The sequence below is a fragment of the Sus scrofa genome, chromosome 6 (assembly GCF_054392235.1).
Source record: "Sus scrofa isolate SSC_HxYL_T2T_F1_AM1 chromosome 6, Sscrofa_HxYL_maternal_Yorkshire_Landrace_v2.0, whole genome shotgun sequence".
Classification (NCBI taxonomy): Eukaryota; Metazoa; Chordata; class Mammalia; order Artiodactyla; family Suidae; genus Sus; species Sus scrofa.
This window is the reverse complement of record NC_139388.1, coordinates 131877628-131898589: the sequence shown is the minus strand read 5'-3', so window position 1 is coordinate 131898589 and position 20962 is coordinate 131877628. Positions and strand designations below refer to the sequence as shown.

Here is a 20962-nt window from a genome sequence, read left to right as displayed (position 1 = left end):
ACTTCAATTTCCTAATCTATCAGACTCAAAATTTATCCTCCTATGTCAGCCAGACTTCCCCTGAACATCTCCCATTTCTCAGCACTACACTTAAATATGCCTTTTTTTTATGATTCCCCTAGACTCAGCCTGCCAGGATCTGTTAGCCTTTACAAGGACAGAGCCTGACTCCCACTCAGAGATTCAACTCACTTGGACTGTCTTCCCCCAAGTGTTCAGAGATAGCCCACATTTTTTTCAGTCAAGCCTTGGCACACGATATCAACCAACTTGACATCAAGCTCAGCACTATCCTACAATATGCTGATGATCTATTTCTCTTCAGTCCTTCATTAAAGCTCTCAGTTCAGCACTATGCTCTCCTCCTAAATGTTCTGATGGAGAGGGACTATCGGGTTTTCCCCTCCAAGGCTAAATTAAAGAAGCACTCCATTGTCTATCTAGGACTTCTTCTCACCCCAACTCAACTGAATTCACAACTGATCAAAAAATTCTAGTTGACGAAATGTCCATTCCAGCTACAAAACAAGAAGTCCTAGGTTTCCTAGTCCTGCTGGGGGGTATTTAAGTTGTGGATCTCTATCTGGGTATCTGGGTAAAGAAATAGCTGAGAATGGACATATTACTATAAATCAAAAGGGGAAGTGCAGATTTAAACTGACTAGGTTGTTGAAAAGTTCAAGTTCAAGTGAAAACTCAGTTTTAAAATGTACCTATGGGAATTATCTTATGACCTAGTGGTTAAGAATTCATTATTGTCACTACTGTGGCTCAGGTTTGATCCTTGGCATAGGAATTTCCCCATTCCATGGTTGTAAAAAATGCATAAGTAAATAAATAAATGAATAAATGTATAAATAAATAAAATTCACCAATTACTTAAAAAATGAAACCTTAGGGGCATGATAAATTATACATGGTCCATCTCTAATTTAATTTATTTTTCTACTTGATGTCTAATTGCCATAGTTTCCTCCATTACATGAATCTACATTAATATCTACCCAAATTTACATATATATATATATCCTTGAAAATATAATTACCCTTGTAGAATATGTAACACACATACAGTTTTGAGTAAACTTTTGACCTATAACATATATACAAAATATTACAGAGATTATAACCAAAAAACTCAATGAAAAAAAAAATAGCAACTCCTACTGCCAAGATCAAGATATAGAATAATAATGACCCAGAAATTTGTACTGTTCTTCATCTCAGTTATTGCCTCCTATATAATCACAACATGACTTCTAGTAATATTGAGTAGTTTTCAATTTTTTTTCATTTAAATAAATGGATTTTTTTGGTCTTTGTTGTCTTTTTAGGGCTGCACCCATGGCATATGGAGGTTCCCAGGTTAGGAGTCCAATCGGCGCTGTAGCTGCCACCCTATGCCACAGCCACAGCAATGCCAGATCCGTGCCATGTCTGCCCTACACCATAGCTCAAAGCAACATAAGATCCTTAACCCACTGAGTGGGGCCAGGGGTCAAATCCGCAACCTCATGGTTCCTAGTCAGACTCGTTTCTGCAGCACCACGATGGGAACTCCTAAATAAGTGGGTCTTATGCATTTACTCTTTTCTATCAGGTTTCTTTCATTAAATATTATGATTTTGAGATTTGCCCTTGTTATATATAACAGTATTTTGTTCTCTTTTTAAATTTTTTATAGCACTCCAGTATATATTTAATCAATTTAGTATTGACAGGAAAGATGATTTCTTTCTAATTTTTGGCTAATGCAATTCATGCTGCTATGAACATTCTTGTAGTTGCATGTTGTAATTTCAGTTTAGAATTTAACCTTCTGTTTCAGTAAATATTATCAAAAAGTTTTCCAAAATATTTGGAACAATGTAAAAGCCAAAAGCAATGAATATGATTCCATATTACCCAATATTCTAACTAGCATTTTGTATCTATCTTCCCCTACCTTTTTATGACTTTAGTGGGTATGTAGTACTATCCCTTGTGGGAATTTTTATTTGTATTTATCTGATGAATTTTGCTGCAAATCTTTTTTGTATTGATCATTAGCCTTGATATATTTTTCTTTTTTTTGATATATTTTTCTTAGTGAAGTGTCTATAAAAGGGCTTTTGTTCTTTTTAAATTGGAATATAGGTCTTTTATAATTAGATTTTTCTTTACATGTCTAGATACAATTCCTATATCAGAAATATGCATTATAAATATATTATATGAATCCTGCTCTATGGTTGGCTTCTTTATTCTGTTGAATCATTTGTAATTTTTGTTTCCCTTTGTTCCTTCTTAATATTGCCAGAAATTACCAATAAAATTAATTTTCTGAAATTATATTACATTTGCTGATTTCTTTACAGAAATTTGTAAAGAAATTTGTAGTGTTTTCTGAAATTGTATTATTTTTCTGTCATTTTTCCTTCTCAACACTCTTTACATAAAATTTCCTTTTATTTTCTACATTTTTTCCAATATAACTAAATTATTGTTTTCCAAAATCTTTCTATTCTAGTATATTCATTTAAGACCACATACTTTCTCAGCACATTCCAAGCTGCCTTCCAGAGAATTTAATATGACATATCATTATCATTCAGTTCACACTTTTTTCCTAATTTCTATTGAGATTTCTTCTATGACCCGTGGGTTATTTATATGTTTTTGCTTAGTTTTCAAGTAAAAGGAGGTTTTCTAGCTAGGTCTGTACTCATTTCTGTGGTTAGAAAACAAATGGAATTATTTTGGTTTTTTTATGATTTTTATTTTTTCCCATTATAGCTGGTTTACAGTGTTCTGTCAATTTTCTACTGTTTAGTAAGGTGACCCAGTTACACACACGTATACATTCTTTTTTCTCACTTTATCATGCTCCATCATAAGTGACCAGACATAGTTCCCATTGCTGCACAGCAGGATCTCATTGTTAATACATTCCAATGGCAATAGTCTGCATCTATTACCCCAAAGCACCCCATCCATCCCACTCCTTCCCCCTCCCCCTTTACAACCACAAGTCTATTTTCCAAGTCCTTGATTTTCTTTGCTGTGGAAAGGCTCATTTGTGCTATATATTAAATTCCAGATATAAGTGATATCATATGGTATTTGTCTTTCTCTTTCTGACTTACTTCACTCAGTATGAGAGTCTCTAGTTCCATCCATGTTGCTGCAAATGGCATTATATTGTTCTTTTTTATGGCTGAGTAGTACTCTGTGTGTGCGTGCGCGCGTGCGCGCGTGTGTGTGTGTGTACATACACACCACATCTTCCTAATCCGATCATCTGTGGATGGACATTTGGGTTTTTTCCATGTCTTGGCTACTCTGAGTAGTACTGCAACGAACATGCAGGTGCATGTGTCCTTTTCAAGCAAAGTTTTGTCCAGATATATGCCCAAGAGTGGGATTGCTGGGTAATGTGGTAGTTCTATGTATAGATTTCTAAGGTACCCCCATACCGTTCTCCATAGTGGATGTACCAGTTTACATTCCCACAAGTAGTGCAGGAGGGTTCCTTTTTATCCACACCACTCCAGCATTTGTTATGTGTGGACTTATTAATGATGGCCATTTTGACTGGTGTGAGGTGGTATCTCATGGTAGTTTTGAACTGTATTTCTCTAATAGTCAGGGATGGTGAGCATTTTGTCATGTGCTTGTTGGCCACCTGTATATCTTCCTTGGAGAAATGTCTATCCAAAATGTCTTTTGCCCATTTTTCAATTGGGTTGTTGGCTTTTTTGCCAAATTGTTTGTATATTTTAGATATTAAGCTATTGTCAGTTGCATCATTTGAAACTATTTTCTCCCATTCTGTAAGTTGTCTTTTTGGTTTATTTTGGGTTTCCTTTGCTGTGCAAAAGCTTGTCAGCTGGATTAGTTCCCATTTGTTTATTTTTGCTCTTATTTCTATTGCTTTGGGAGACCAATGTGAGAAAACATTTGTAAGGTTGATGTCAGAGAATGTTTTGCCTATGTTCTCTTCCAGGAGTTGATGGTGTCTTGTCTTATGTTTAAGTCTTTCAGCCATTTTGTGTTTATTTTGGTGCATGATGTGAGGGTGTGTTCTAGTTTCATTGCTTTGCATGCAGCTGTCCAGGTTTCCCAGCAATCCTTGCTGAAAAGACTGTCTTTTTCCCATTTTGTGTTCTTGCCTCTTTTGTTAAAGATGAATTGACCATAGGTGTCAGGGTTTATTTTTGGGTTCTCTTTTCTGTTCCATTTGTCTGTATATCTTTTTTTTTTTTTTTTTTTTTTTTTTTTTTTTTTTACCCATACCACACTGTCTTGATGACTGTGGCTCTGTAATATTGCCTGAAGTCTGGGAGAGTTATGCCTCCTGCTTGTTTTTTTTTCCCCTCAGTATTGCTTTAGCAATTCTGGGTTGTTTGTGGTTCCATATAAATTTTTGGATTGTTTGTTCTAGTTCTGTGAAAAATGTCATGGGTAATTTGATAGGAATTGCATTGAATCTGTAGATTGCTTTGAGTAGTTTGGTCATTTTTGCAATATTAATTTTTCCAACCCAGGAGCATGGGATATCTTTCCATCTACTTAAATTTCCTTGATTAATGTTTTATAGTTCCAAGCATATAAGTCCTTTATCTCCTTGGTCAGGTGTATTCCCAGATATTTGATTTTTGGCGTGCAATTTTAAAATGTATTGTATTTTTGTATTCCTTTTCTAATATTTCATTGTTAGTATACAGACATGTGACTGATTTCTGAATGTTAATCATATATCCTGCTACTTTGCTGAATTTGTTGATCAGTTCAAGTAGTTTTGAGGTTGAGTCCTTAGGTTTTTCTATATATAGTGTCATGTCATCTGCATACAGTGACAGTTTTATCTCTTCTCTTCCTATTTGGATGCCTTTTATTTCTTTTGTTTGTCTGATTGCTGTGGCTAGGACTTCCAGTACTATGTTGAATAACAGTGGTGAGAGTGGGTTTTGAAACTTGTTTAATGGTCACATCATGACCATTTTACTAAATATTTCATACTTACATGTAAATTAGGTATTTGTTAATAAGTTAAGATTTATTCTTTTATTTAGAGACTGTGTATCTGTATTGACTTTTGTTTGCTTCTATCAGTCATGGAAAGTTTTGAAAAAAGTTTCCTCTATGATGTGGATTTGTCTATTTCCCATATAGTTCTACCAAATCAGGCTTTATATATTTTGAAGCTGTATTAATGAACACAGAATTTTAAAAGTTTTACATTTTCCTGGTATTCATTTTAAAGTACCCTTTATTATCTTCCATGTACATTTCAGAAATCTACTTATTCAAAGTAGATTAAGTAAAAAAATGAATATATACCAGCTTTATCTTGGTGTATAGGACAAACATTTTCCATTCTTCTTTGGTGCTTTCTGTATTTTTAAATTTTTTCTCTTGTAAGCATCAGAGAATGGTAAGTTGGGTTTGTTCATTTTATTCAACTCTGATAATCCCCCCCAATTTTAGTAGGAGTATTTATTCCATTTCAGTTTGTGTAATTATATCTTTGTGTTGCTATGCTCCAAATTGTCATTTTTATTCTACTGAACCACTTTTTTTTTCTCTCTCTCTTTTTTCTTTTTACTTTTTATTAGTTTTTGATAGTTTCTAATCTATTAAGTACATTTGCCCCTTGATATTGGTTTAAAGTTTCCCTGGAAATTAAAAGTTAACTATAAATTATTACTATTACTATTCACCAAATTTAAAACATTATAACTCAACTTATTCCCTCTTAATCTTTGATTCATCATTAGCCATACACTGCAGTTCTACATATATTTTAGCTATAACAACACATTTTTATGTTTTTAATATTATTTATACTTAGACACATACTTTCTGTGTTTTCTGTTTTATTTGCATTTCAGTGTTTTGGCCTGTGATCATTTTCCCTCACTTAGTTAACATTTGCTGGCAATGAATTCGCTCAGCTTCTGCTTTTCTAGAAATTTCTTTCTTTCACCTTGATTTTTACTAGTACGAAATTCTAGATTGACAATTATCTTTTACCATTTAAAGTTATTCAATTGTCTTCAGACTTTTGTCATGTATGTTGAGATGTCAAATGAGTCTTATTACTGCTTTTTGAAAGTGTGTGCATGTAAATATATATATATATATATATTTATAAAGTACACATATAGTTAAAAGAAGGCTATGATAAGTTTCACTTAGGGATAACTTGGAATAGGGAAGATGGCCATGTTGTAAGGAGATACCAAGAAATACGTCAAGGTAAAGGGAAACAAGTAAACTTCTAAAATTGCTCCAGGACAAATTCTTGACAGAGGACTAATTTTCCAAGAATTGGAGAAGTTGTTTCAATGACCACAATTTAAAAAAAAGCCAAGAATGTGAAAATAAAATGCCGAGAAAAATTGCTTTCAAGAAGATCATAAACAAATGTGAAACTTGTGGAGTATTTGGGGTGAGCATTAATAAAGGCCTTTGGTTTATCTTTTTGTAGGAATTGTAACCATGTAACCAAGTCAAAGTGACTTAAAGTATTTCACTAGACAGAGTGTTATAAAAATCTAAATCATAATAAATCCATGAGTGCTGGTAAGTCAGAAACTTCATATGTAAAGGAAACCTTAGCTGACTCTTAAATGAGATAGAGTATACAGATAGTCATAGGAGGTGGAAAAATGCAATCTGAGTGTAAGAATAATCATGACTCTGCAGTTATGAGGAAGAGGATCAATAAAGACGGACTCAGTGGGATAGAAGCTGATGACTATGGAACAGTTCTGACAAAGCTTGGTAGCAAGTAACTAGTTAAAGAAATACAATTATAATCTGAAAATTTTCTTTGCGGTTCTAAAGAAAGGACTATTTCTCCTATAGTTTATATGCTTCATGTGGCCAAGGATCATATTTATCATCTTGACTAATATAAATCCCCTACTTAGGAAAAACCTAGGTGGTACTAATATGTTTAATAAATATGAGCTAAAATAAAGAAAATAAAAGAATAAAGGAAAGAATATTACAAGCCTTTTTGGTTGTTTAAGCTAATGAATTTTTCATTCATGGGCCATCAAAGCCCAGTTTAAGTTGGCATATAGTAAGTGCTGAATAGTTTGAAGAAAAGCAAACATAAAAAGGGTGCATAGTGAAAGGATTTCTTGATACCAATCAGGAAAGCATTTCTCCTATAGGATTTTGACTTAAGTGTGCTTGTAATAGGAATTTCTTTCATTAACATTAGAGCAAGCATTCTTAATAAAATGATAAGGGACATTAAAGCAATTATCCATTATCAGATACTTCATTCTATTTGACCTGCATACAAGTAAAATGTCTTTGTATTACAAATCTGGGTATTACTAAAGATTACTGAATATTGTAGATCAATGCAACATTTCAAAACCTTTTGAAATTTTCTTTTGCTTAGCATGATACTCAAACATATCCACCAATAATATTTTTAGGGAAAGGAATGGAGAAAATATAGACTAAATTATATAATTAATAAACCATGTAAGTTATAAATTAAACTATATTTTAATTAAAATCAACAAAATAAATGAAATGGTCAAATATACTAATATGGTTATTTAAAATATAGTTATTTAAAATTTAAAAGTTGTTAAAATTGACTAGATTTCTTAAAGCCAAATTGAGTTCAAGCATTCTGTTCACTGTTTCTCAAAGTATATATACATATTTGCAATTAGAAATAAACATTGATTCACTTCAACAGACAAAGAATCATTATGAAGTAAACACTGGCACTTGTATAGACAGGTCTATGTTTCCCAGGAACTTACTTGAGGCTGTGTCTTTTGAGTGGCAATAAGGTGGTTACCTAGCAACAACCCCTCCTCCCAAATCTCTGCCACAGAAGTGATATTGTTTACGTCAGCAAATTGATTACTCGTTTGCTGGATCTAGAGAGAAAAATGTGTGTGGTAGGGTCACACTCTCAATCATAAGACAGTTACAGGTTTTTATTTTACTTTGGGTCAGCTTCCCACCCCTCATCTGGTGCTGCTGGCTTGTCTAAAGAGATTAGATAATGAATAATATGCTATTCTTCAAATGAAAATGAGGAAAACTCTGACATTTTAATTAATAACTTTTGTTTTCAGTTTGCTTTTAAAGCAAACAATGAAAGAGTTACTACATCCACAATATCATTAGCTCTGGGTGAGATTACCATGTTTTATTACGATATGTCATTAGAAATGAGACAGCCCAGGGTAGGGTGGAGTTCGGTAGAAACAAAGTTTAAATAATCTAGATTAGTTTTGGATGACAGTGTTTTACCACCTACAGGTAAAACTAACCAGATATTAATTTATGTAGAATACATACATAAGTTATTATGTTAATGACAAGTGAATGTAATCATATGTTAGCTATAACTTAGCTAGAAAATGGTGTTTTTTTTGGTATTTTTAGGGCTGTACCTGTGGAATATGGAGGTTCCCAGGCTAGGGGTCAAATCAGATCTGTAGCCACTGGCCTATGCCACAGCCACACAGGATCCAAGACTCATCTGCGACCTACACCACAACACCAGATCCTTAACCCACCAGGCAAGGCCAGGGTTTGAACCCACATCCTAATGGATACTAGTTGGGTTCATTAACCACTGAATCTCAATGGGAACTCCAAAAATGTATTTTAGAAAACCTCACATGATATATTTTGTTTATTTGTGATGTGTATCACAAATAAATGCCACTGTCTCTTCCATCTATCTAATGGAAATATATTCCTAGGGACAAGGCCACCAAGTGCCTGTATAATTAAAGAAGTAAGTAATCTGAATGAAATGGAAGGATAAGGACACAAATACAGATTTTGCCAATGGAAACATTAAATACAGTAACTTTGTATGATTTCATAGCAGGAATATATGGGGTTAAAAAATCTATTAGAAGAATGCTAAAATGCAAAGTAGATGGGAGTGAGTAGAAAGGGAAAGAAAAGGGTCTTAGGTTTATAAAATTTTCCATGATGCAAAAGACTGAAGCCAATTTCTCCCTAGACAGTCCTGATGCTCAGAACAGCTGCTTGCCAATGTGCAGAAACCTGCCACTTGTGCTAGAGCTTTCTGAGACTCACCCAGTACTCACTCCTTCCCAATCCCAGCACATACTGAATGCCACTTGCTCACTGAGCTCCAGAGCAAAGGGATTCTTTGTGGAGCAATAATTGAAAGTTGCAGTTGTAGCGTGAATTCTCTTTGTTAAATTGCTAAACATTTTTTTAAATTTATTCTTTTAAAAAGGCCCACTCAGATTAAAATTAATCAGAATCTGAAACCATAATTTCCCAATTCCCCAGTCCCAGGAATATCATAAAAAATAATTTTTCTTTGAAAATAACCAATAATTATGAATGCATTTTTAGATTTTTGTATGATTCTTGTAACTATTTTGTAAAAACCTATTGGAAGTATGGACCTTTAACAAGAAATGTCATTCCAAAAGCAGTCTCATTTGATGCAAAATCATAGCTGAGATTGAGTCTAAATACAGAAGGGATTATTCCCATCTGTTTCTAAGTAATTTGACTGGTCAAATGTCAGATATTAAAGGAAGAGAGCTAACAAATAGATGGAAAAACAGCGTCAGCATGTTTAGACTCATAATTTATTAGAAAGTAAATTATAATTATAGTGAACTTATTTTATTTAAAATGGATCAATGTGCAGTGAATTTTTTAAACATAGCTATACTATATCAAATAAAAATTTATAAAGAAAACATAGTTTTGCATTTTACAATGGATCTTGATGCAGAATTTTTCCTCTTCTTATTCTTCCCTTAAATTGTCTGTGTAAATTGCATTATCCTGATAACACAGGCTCATTTTTACTAATCTAGATGATTAGAAGATTTTATATTAGAAAACAAGAGCGATGAGTTTTGGGACTCATCTCTTGTGCCTCTGAGCCCCAACAGAACATCAAACTAATCTCCAGTAGTCCAACAGTTAAAATAATTGATGAATGTGTGTTGAATTCTCAGGGCGTGGGGGGGGGGGGGGAAGAGAGGAAGAAAGAAGGAAAGGGAGAGGAGAGGTTTGGAGGGAGGAGGAAAGGGAGACATGTGCTGATTTCAACCCTATAGCGTCAGAATTGCGTCAATTCGGGTTTCAGCCACGTCTAGAGTCTCGGAGACAGCTTCTCTGAAGAGCCAAAACAGGAACATTGGTAGCAAATCACTGTGCGTAGGCGAGTGGACCTCCCTCTTTGTCTCCTCCCCATTCCAGTCTTAGGTCCCTGGAGCTCTGCGCTGTTGTTTTCAGCACTAGGAAAAGCCAGCGCTTCAGATCCAGGCAAGTGAACCAAGCTAGGGAGTTTCCGTTCAGCACCTCGGACAGAACACGCAGCAAAAAAAAATGGCTCCGATCACTAACAGCCGGGAAGAATTTGGTAAGCAAGTTTTTCAACTTACAACTGAGGTTGTTCCCTGACTGATCCATGGCGAGGTGGGCTGTGTGTCTGTGTATGTGTATGCGTGTGTGTTTCTGCGGGGTGTTGAATATAGATTTCCGAGGTAGTTATTCTGAAAGGAAAATGAGAACTGTAAACAACAATCTAGCTTGTCTTTGGTTTCTCCCTTCCTTGATACCTTTTCCCTTAAAAATGCATTCTACTGGGGCGGTTTACATCTAAGAAGTCCCTAATCATTCAAGTAGCCCTATAAATTGCAGCACACACTTAGTAGAAAAAAAAAGGGGGTCTGTTTGCTTGCTGGTTTCATTAATTCTGTAGGTGATTTTTATTTGTATGTAAATGTATATCTAACTTATTGGGGAAGCCAAATGTTTCTGTGATTATATAAGGGTTTGATCTCGGTATAAAATAACTTGAATGTTGGACGTTTATAATGTATATTTTACTGCAGAGTGTACCGTAAAGTATTTTTTCCCCCTCTGCTATGTTTTTCTTGTATCCTTGAAATATGTTGCTAGTGAAAGACGCAGAATCCTATGATGCTAGGGTTAAAGGGATATTTGAAATGAGCTAGTTGAGTCCATTCCATTTCACAGGTGAAGTAACCAGAAACCAGAGAGATAAGGGAAATATTGCAGGTCAGTTAGCTAAAAGCTACTGAAAATTATAATTAGAATTTATATTTTCCTATTCAATTTCCCTTTCTTGTACCAGATTTTTGGCATGATTGCTCTCCCTCTCTCTTTCAGTAAATAAAATCAGATGTACTTCTTCAAGTATAAAAGTAGTATTTTTTAGGTTCCATTATATTCCAAAGGCAAGAGATCAGAGTTTTACCTTACATGTATTCAGATATATCAGGGAATTTATAAAGTTTGTTATTAAACTCAGTAAAATAACTGAGATCTTTGCTCTCAAAGCTTAGGACCTTATCAGTAAAGAAAATGTAGGGAGCAGGTGAGGCTTTCTATATTATATTGAATATTTTGTCATTTGACAGGAATATTAAATAGATACATTTTGTGGTATTATATTCAGAAATGTGTTTCTTTCACAGTTTTCCATTTGAGTGATTAAGTTTATATATTGTGATATATATTCCTAATTTCTTATTTGAAAGTCAGAAATTTTCAAATATTGAAGAATTTTCAGAGACTATTCTAGTGAAAAATATGTTCTAGTGTGGGCTATCAGCCTATTTAGAAAAAAAAAAATCTATTCCCTTTATTGTTCTTCTTGCATTGGCTAAATAAGTGCCTTAATTCATGACTTTTCTTTTGCTCCCTGGCCTGTGATTATTTGAAAGTCCAGAAGGGTTTCTTGTTTGTTTGTTTGTTTGTTTTGTTTTCATCCCCACAAAGACTTAAATAGAGGGGAAAACTGCAAAGCTAGTACCAAGTTTAGTTGATCATCTTTAGGTCTCACCCCCTTCCTTTTCTGTAGCATTCACTGCTTTTTCTATCTGGGGAATTCAGGGTTTTTTTTTCTCACCTTTAACTAATATAGTTTCTTAATTAAACTACAGAACTTTTTTATGGTTTCGTTTGGTTCTTTTTATCTTCTTAGATATTTCTTCTCTTATTTGTCATTTCTTAATGTTAAATTCTTTGAGTAATGTTTTGTGACTAAAGTAGATAGGTAGAAGCTTTGGGGGGATGGGATTGGGAATAACAAAAGACTGTTCCTTCGGAGTGAGTTAAAGGAGTCTTAACCATTTCCTAATGGGACTTTTAACTTTATTATAATTATTTGTGATAAAAATAGATTGGAATAGATTTAAAGGCAGATATTATATTAGTTAATTTCTCTTTGATTATATTAAACATTGACTCAATTGATGCACTGTGTTCGGGCATAGTAATACTGCTTTTACTTGTACAGTGTTACTAATTATTTACAGAATAATTTGGAGAAATATACTTACATGTGGAACATGCTCAACTTCATGCGTAATCAATGTTACCTAATGTCAGTAATTTAATGTGCCTTCATTCAAGGAAAGAATGCCAATTTCAATTTGATTACCATTTGCCGTGGGGAAATATGCTAAAAAAATCAGTTATGGATAAAATCAAACTCTAAATTATCTCTACTCACTCTTCTGCATATTAAGGAATGATGATTCATTTATAACCATTATTTTTTTTCTTACTTAGGTAATTGTTTTTTACTTTGGATAACAGTGTTTGTTTGAAGAATATTGGATTGGCATGGGAGTTCCTAGTGTCACAAGTTCTATATTAATATCCTGTTCACCTTTTTTGTTCTTTTTTCCTAATATGTGTACATTTCTTTTACCACTGTTTTGTGATTGGGATGGAAATTACTAATGAATTTGTGACAATTGCAGATATTCCATCATTTTTGTCAGTAATTGAAGAATGTACATTTAGATTTTGATAGTCCGTAAGAATTGATGCTTCTGGAAAGCATCAAAATGTCAATGAAAATATAATAAAATTAGTACTGACCCATCATGCTGTAGTTGATTCATGTTGTCTGAGAAAACAAAGATAGGTCAGTTCTTTTAGCAACACTCCATCCCTGTCCCAGGCCCAATTTCATCTTTTCATTTTATTTGTGAAAAACTACTACCATGAAGGACTGTATATCATATTGAATTTATTTTCTACATGTTACATATATGTTTATTCCTGAAAGTGATGCAAAATAGGTAAATAGCTCACCCGGAACAGCTGGAATGCAATTCAGTCTGTGCAGCCTGTAGCAATTGCCAGCTTTAGGATGCTTTTCAAATAGGCTGCTTCATTTCTGGTCTTTTAATTCATGTTATTGGTTATTTGATTTTTCAGATGAAATCCCCACAGTGGTGGGGATCTTCAGTGCATTTGGCCTGGTCTTCACAGTCTCTTTGTTTGCATGGATCTGCTGTCAGAGAAAATCATCCAAGTCTAAGACTCCTCCATATAAGTTTGTGCATGTGCTAAAGGGAGTTGATATTTACCCTGAAAACCTAAATAGCAAAAAGAACTTTGGGGCAGATGAGAAAACTCAAGTAAAGAATAAACCAGCTGTGCCAAAGAATTTATTACATCTCGACCTTGAGAAGAGAGATCTAAATGGAAATTTTCCCAAAACAAACCTCAAAGCTGGCAGCCCTTCTGATTTGGAGAATGTGACCCCAAAGCTCTTTCCAGAAGGGGAAAAAGAGATAATTTCTCCTGATAGTTTAAAGTCCAGCACTTCTCTTACTTCAGATGAAAAACAAGAGAAACTTGGAACCCTCTTCTTCTCCTTAGAGTACAACTTTGAGAAGAAAGCATTTGTGGTAAATATCAAGGAAGCCCGTGGTTTGCCAGCCATGGATGAGCAATCAATGACCTCTGATCCATACATCAAAATGATGATTCTCCCAGAGAAGAAGCATAAAGTGAAAACCAGAGTTCTGAGAAAGACCTTGGATCCAGCTTTTGATGAGACCTTTACATTCTATGGGATCCCCTATACCCAGATCCAAGAGTTGGCCTTGCACTTCACAATCTTGAGTTTTGATAGGTTTTCAAGAGATGATGTCATTGGAGAAGTCTTTATTCCTCTTGCAGGAATTGAATTAACTGATGGAAAAATGTTAATGAACAGAGAGATTATCAAGAGAAATGTTAGGGTAAATTCAGTTTTATTGCTTAACATATTTATAAACAAGCTGTTTTGTATATAGGGAATTTTTATTAAAATAATGTCTTGTACATATCATTTTTATTGTTTAATGATTGATTAATAATAATCAAAGAGGGAGCAGAGGAATAGAAGAGATAAATGAAAATTTAATCCGCAACTGAAATGCTTAAAGTGTCTTAATTATACAAAATAAATAAGAACTTTTTATGGATTTATTTAACAATCTATAAATATTTTTGTTAATTTCTATCACAAATATGACTAAAACTGCCACTTACAATAAAATACAGGCAAATTTTTCTTACACTTAAGTTAAAAAATATGTTCCAATGTCGGCATAATTGAATTTGAAATTGAAAATTAATTCAATTCATCCTTAGTATTTGAAGTTATATTGTCTTTTCATAGAATTGCTTTTAATTTATTTATTTTGATGTTGTTGTTTTAGGGCTGCACCTGTGGCATATGGAGGTTCCCAGGCTAGGGGTCAAATCAGAGCTGTAGCCACTGGCCTACACCACAGCTCACAGCAACACCAGATCCTTAACCCACTGAGCAAGGCCAAGGAATGAACCTGCATCATCAAGGATACTACTCAGATTTGTTTCCACTGAGCCATAATGGGAAGTCCTAGAATTGCTTCTTAAAAGGAGACATTGAATCATATTGAATTATAAATGTCCACATTTATGCTGTATAACAACAACCTTTGTAGTTATGTTACTTTTGTAGTTCTAGGATTATTAGAAAATAAGACATGAATTAATCAAATTTAATTATATTTTCAACTTAAATATGGAACTCATCTGATTCCAGTTGTGGTATTTCAGAATAACTTGTGTCTACAAGGAATAATTTTGTAGACTATCATAAACATTTTTTTGACCACATCCTCCTCTTTGTCTATTAAAATTAATGAAAGTCAAGATCCAGAAATATTAATTAGCCCAGGACATCTTATTGTGTAGTGACACAATGGGAATGAAGATTTGTTCCTTGTTCTTATTCTTATTGGAATGCTTATTCATTTAGTTACCCCATATCACCTTTTATATATGTATATATTGATATTTTAGGAGCTCTGTCCAGCCATTACTCATATGATATCAAAATCAAGTCCCAAGTTTAGTTTTTGTCACTTTTTGGTTAGAACATATATGTTGAATTTTTGGTTATCTAATGTTAAAGTAAAAATAAGATCTGTATTATGAAAAGAAAAAGTCTATGATACTATTCAAAGGCAAAGCATTAAAATTTCTGAGTTAGATTAGAGGAGGACTTTGGGTGTGGGATGGGGAAGAAAAATTTAACTCCATTAGCCTTCTGGGCCAAGAGAATTGTGAGAGTCAGAATAAATTTCAGTTTTTCTGAACTCAAATTCTAATAATGTCTGTGCTAAAGCATTTGAAATCAAATCAAACTTAGCATGAGTCACTTTGCCATATACAGATACATTCAAATGATTAGACAATTTTCTTACTATTAATGACTTAAAAATGGATATTTAATTAAAAAGAAAAATCTGTAAATAACTCTGCATAAGCCAGATTCTAAATATCCCCCTTTAAAACATTTCTAGTAATGGGTATGGTTAATTCATTACAACTCTTAATATTCTGTAGTACCTAAAAAAGTCCACAAGATGGCAGGCAGTTGCTTTTAGGAGGTGATGGTACTGCACAAAAGCTTTTATTCTTTGATTCTTCAGCATATTAAAGTAAAAATAAATATAAAAATTATACTTAAATAATTATGTTTTCACATTGATTTAAAATGTTTCTATAAGTGTAAATTTCAAAGATAAATAATAATAAAAATATTTATATCACATCTCTCTTCTGTTTAGAAATCTTCAGGACGGGGTGAGTTATTGATCTCGCTCTGCTACCAGTCCACCACAAATACTCTCACTGTGGTTGTTTTAAAAGCTCGGCACCTGCCTAAATCTGATGTTGCTGGACTTTCAGGTAAGAACGCTTTTGAAAAACTCAGGCTCAGTATATATATGAGTAATATATTGGGCAAAGTACTTAACTAATATTGGACTATGATTTTCATTACCATTTTTTCACAATCATGAACAGGGCGATTGTCTTCCTGCTTATAACTTTATAGAGTAGTAGTGTGACCCAATGCCATCAGCAAAAAGAAGAAAACTACACAGTTCTAAGATCTAAGCAAGTACATGGCAAATATCTGATTGAATGGAGTTGAAGCATAAAGCATTGATAAATGCAGAAGTCAAGCCATTGCCAGAGACACAGTGATGAATATAAAATTAAACTTTTGGAAAAGTTCTGAATTTTTGTATTTTAAATGAGCCTGACAACCCTTATACTTCTATTATTTTTATTACCTTTCCTTTAATTATTCACATATCTGTTTTAAAAATTTGTTTTGTGTCTAATTTTAACCAATAAAGTACTTTATTGTGCAGCACAAAGAGAAAGAAAATATTATCTACAGCTTAAAATGATCTGAGTTCAAATCTTAACCCTTCCATTACTTAGTATAGTGACCTTGGGTACATTTCTTAAACTCTATACAAACTGAACATAACAGCACTTAAGTTGAAGGGGATTGTGAAAACTGGAAATATATATATTTCATTAAATGTAATCTAATGTTATCATTAGTAGTAGTGGTAGTTATTAGATAATGGATGTTGAAAACATGATCCTAACTGTTTAGGTTAGGAAGCTAAAATGAATTTATACAATCAGAAAGAGGCAACACGATATAATTAAAATTATAGTAAAGTAGCATGACCAAAGGATGCAAGTAACCCAGGGAAGATCAATGCTGGGTAACAGGAGATAAACACAGCAAGTGATTAAGAACCCCAAAAAGTTAAAGCTAAAAAAGGCATTGCCATATGAATTCTAAATGCCCATTTACCCATTCAAAAGAGAAAGTGACCCAAGTTCAGAGAAGTAGAAAGATTTATGATTATGATATTGTGTAACACTTTTTTCTTCTATTCCATTCTCTGGAATGAGTTATTAGTTATAAAATGTGTCATTAGAATATTTTCTTTTCTTCTTTATGTTATCTCTTCATCTTGCCATTACAGTTCTTCCTCATCCTATTTTCTCTAATGTTGTACATTCTTACTTATTTTCAATTTGTTGACTCACATTTTATTGCTATGCAGTCATCTCTAAGGGGACTGTTACCTTGAAATCAGCTTTCCTGCCAAGTTCTCTCAGTATAATGCCTATGGCTTATCATTGCAGATCCCTATGTTAAAGTGAACCTGTACTATGCCAAAAAGAGAATCTCCAAAAAGAAGACTCACGTGAAGAAATGCACCCCCAACGCAGTGTTCAATGAACTTTTTGTCTTTGATATTCCTTGTGAGGGTCTTGAAGAGATAAGTGTTGAATTTCTGGTTTTAGATTCTGAAAGGGGATCACGAAATGAGGTGATAGGGCGGTTAGTCCTGGGTGCAGCAGCAGAAGGAGCCAGTGGTGAGCACTGGAAGGAGATCTGTGACTATCCCAGGAGACAAATCGCCAAGTGGCATATGCTCTGTGATGGTTAGCATTCTAGCCATGATGAGTTGGAACTTACTGATTTTTACTAAGTAAGGAGAAGTTTTCTTTTTTTTTTTTCTGATAAGTAATTGTAAGCTTGTTAAAACAAGCTTTTGATGTTATTGTTAGAAATGAATTATCAGACCAGAAAGTAATTGCAAATGTGCATCATGATAATTTCCTTTTTATTAGAGAAGTTGGATAAATTTTAACAAGACATTCAATTTCCGCTACAGGTTACCAGGGACAGATATAAGAACAGTCAAGCATTTTGTGAATACTGCCCTGCAGTCTCAAGTTATGGATGTAGTTTAGAAAGTGATGATCTCATTGGAACAAGTCATTGTAAATCAGTGTGACTGTAAGGATTTAGAAATGAAAAGCATGACTTCTCTTATGAAAATTCACTCCTTGTTTTTCAAGAGGGGAAATAAATTTTTCTTTAAATCCAAATATATTAAAAACATGTTCCCTAGTTTGTTTTATTAATTATGTCATATGCAAACAGTTGTCCTGCATATAAAAGTATATGGTTATTTCTCTTTGGTTTGTAATTATTTGGCACAATTTTATCATAAGTAACTCAGATTTGTTGTTAAAAAAAATTCAACAAGATGAGAAATCATTTTATCAAAGGGCTGATTTGAGAACACTGTAGCTGAAATATGATCCCCCCAAGTTTACTCGTGAGTCAAAATGTAAAATATAACCTCACATAAGAACCATGGCTTTGAATTACTCACCACCTGTCACAAGTTTCAGTGTGGCCTAAGAAAGATCTATATACTTTTGTGAAGTTGTTGAGTTAGCTAGTGCGTAAAGAAACTTCAGCTAGAAATACAGTTATAAATGCAGTTTTTTTATTGGAAATATGTATAGTGTGCAAGTATACATTCAAGATTATCCTTAAACAGAGAGGGCATGGATAACAAAGTCTTCATTTAGCTTGTTCTCCCCTAGAAAGAACTAAGCTACTATTTGAAAATAAATGAAGAAAAAAATTTGTGAGGTTTTTAACACTGCTGGATAGGAAGTGTTACTTAAACAAAGAAACTAATAAAAAATAGTTATATGGTAAGCCTAATGTACTTTACATATGTTCATACACAATATATTTAGGCTGTCAAATTAGCACAGCAAAGTATGTTTCACTATCTTTTCTAGGCTAATTTCCCTTGAGCTGTTGTCCTTGGACCAGTTTATAGGTGTGTGTCTGTCTTGTATGCTTTCTAGTGCCGGGGCTCTGAAATTCATTAAAAACTTAGATTATTTGATTATTTGGAAAGAATTAACTTGATGTAATATCTCTGTATTTGAGTTTTTAGAAAAGTATGAGTGAAACTTGGGTGCAGTTGAATTTTAAATATGCAAGTTAGAAATGAAGTCTACTGAAAAATTTACATTTTGAGTCAGGTTTTGTGTCAGTGCTTTAGCAGTTTTTGAGAATGTGTTTGATATCACAGTGTTTGTTAAAATCTATGACAATGCATTTTCAAAACAACTTATACATGCTTTTTATGACTATGCCTAATGTAAAGAAAATGTTTTACGTTCTATATACAAAGATTGAAATCAACCTTCTTTTTTGTGCTTTATGATGATTTGGGGATTAAACAAGAATATTCCCCAATCATTGTCTTCATGCCTTCACAGTCATCTCACAGCATCTTGGTCCACTCAGCATTTCTGTCAAAGCAGTATGAAATGAACTAAAGTCAGTATATGGTTTGGGGAAATCAAATGGCCTTTTTATGTATGTATATTTGGTATCATGATCCATGGAAAATAATATATTTTGGAGCTCTAAAATGTTGTAAAGAGTCAATCCTAAGTATCCTTCACAGCTGCCAGAAGTTAATGATGGTACCAAGCAAAGTATGGTCATTGGAGGAGGGTGATTTTTTTTTTTTTTTAAGTAGAACAACAAAACCAACAACAAATACTTATAAAATTATAATAACTAATTTGTAAATAATTTTTACTTTTTAAAATTTAAAGTGTTTTTCAGTGTTAAAATTGAGTAAAACTATTTGCAACTGTTGTAAGAAGGAAAGATGAAAACTATTAAGGAATTGAAGCAGGCAGGGACATATGTGATCCCATCATCTTCTGAAAAATTGTACTGTTTTAATATTGTATTACAATATCAATGTGAATATCTTGACTTCTGTTACAAGTTCTGCACTGTATTAAACATGTAAATTCATTGTTTGTCTGATTAGCCAAGCTAACCTCCCTAATGGAGAGGTATCCATGTTTGAAAAATTGTGTAACTCAATAACTGATTTGTTCTGATGTTGTAACTTAGAAGTGATTTGGAAGGAAGCATGGTATATGAGATGATGTCTGTTCTTTTGTGCCAGCTCTGTATGATGTTTGTAAGATCATGTTTGTAAGACATGAATAAATTGCTGCTTTTGCTCAACCCATTTCAACTCAAATTTTTCTGCCAGTTGATTCTCTTCTTTCTTTCCTAAGCTCTAAGATTTTCCTAATAGATCATCTAGCATAGATTAGAGAACATAATGACACAGCACCAAGATCTTCTACATAACTTATTGCAGTTTTCTTAATCTTCATAACAGTCATCTGGAACATATATAATTTTCCTATTATTCAGAAGTAAAATTTGAGACTCAAGGGATTTTGGCTATTGACTCAAGTACGCATGGATAGTATGTGAAAGGATTTCATTGCATACTGCACTTGCACTCTTCTCTTTATGCCAGGCCACTCTCTTCCAGGGGTCCTCATCAATTGGCTCTGCCAGATTCTTAAAAGTTCTCATGCCCACACGCTTTGACTTTTCTTTTCTCTATTGTATTCCTTTTTTATATTTTATTTACTATTTTCACTCTTTTTATCACCATTTTAACTTACTCTACCTTTTATTCTCTTTTATTATCTTATTTCTCACTTTAGTGTCTTGCATTACCTATTTTTTATTACTGTTTTGTTTTCTTTTTCATTTTTCTAATATCCTTGCATTGGATAGATTTAGTTAGTAAAATGGCATTGACATGGGAGTCTTATTTCTTCTTAAGTATGTAGGAAGAAAGCCTCAGGACATCTGCAAAGTTTCCGTCGGACACTAGCTAAGGTAAATGAGAACTATGAGATCCACCACAAGGAGAATCAGTTATTTTTTACAGCACTAGCCTATATGGAGGTGTTTTCTGTGTTATTACACTTAGAAAAAATAGTCCTATATATGGAATGCCATCAGAATCTGCTACCATTATGTTTTAAATCATATTAATTATATTAACACTAATCATAGATATGTTAAAAGAATTAGTTAGTCATTACATGCAAGTACTCAAATATACTTTAGGCCTACTTGCCAAAAGCAAACAGAGACACTGAA

General features: G+C 33.4%; 1 protein-coding gene across 1 annotated transcript; it reads left to right on the top strand.

The window, feature by feature from the left end:
- Window positions 1–10142: 10142 nt before the first annotated feature.
- SYT4 (synaptotagmin 4) lies at window positions 10143–20036 on the top strand. Its single transcript, XM_021096335.2, has 4 exons — window positions 10143–10396; window positions 13234–14045; window positions 15906–16026; window positions 17296–20036. The coding sequence occupies exons 1-4, from the start codon at window positions 10363–10365 to the stop codon at window positions 17601–17603; spliced, it is 1275 nt and encodes a 424-aa protein (XP_020951994.1). The 5' UTR covers window positions 10143–10362; the 3' UTR covers window positions 17604–20036.
- Window positions 20037–20962: the final 926 nt, after the last annotated feature.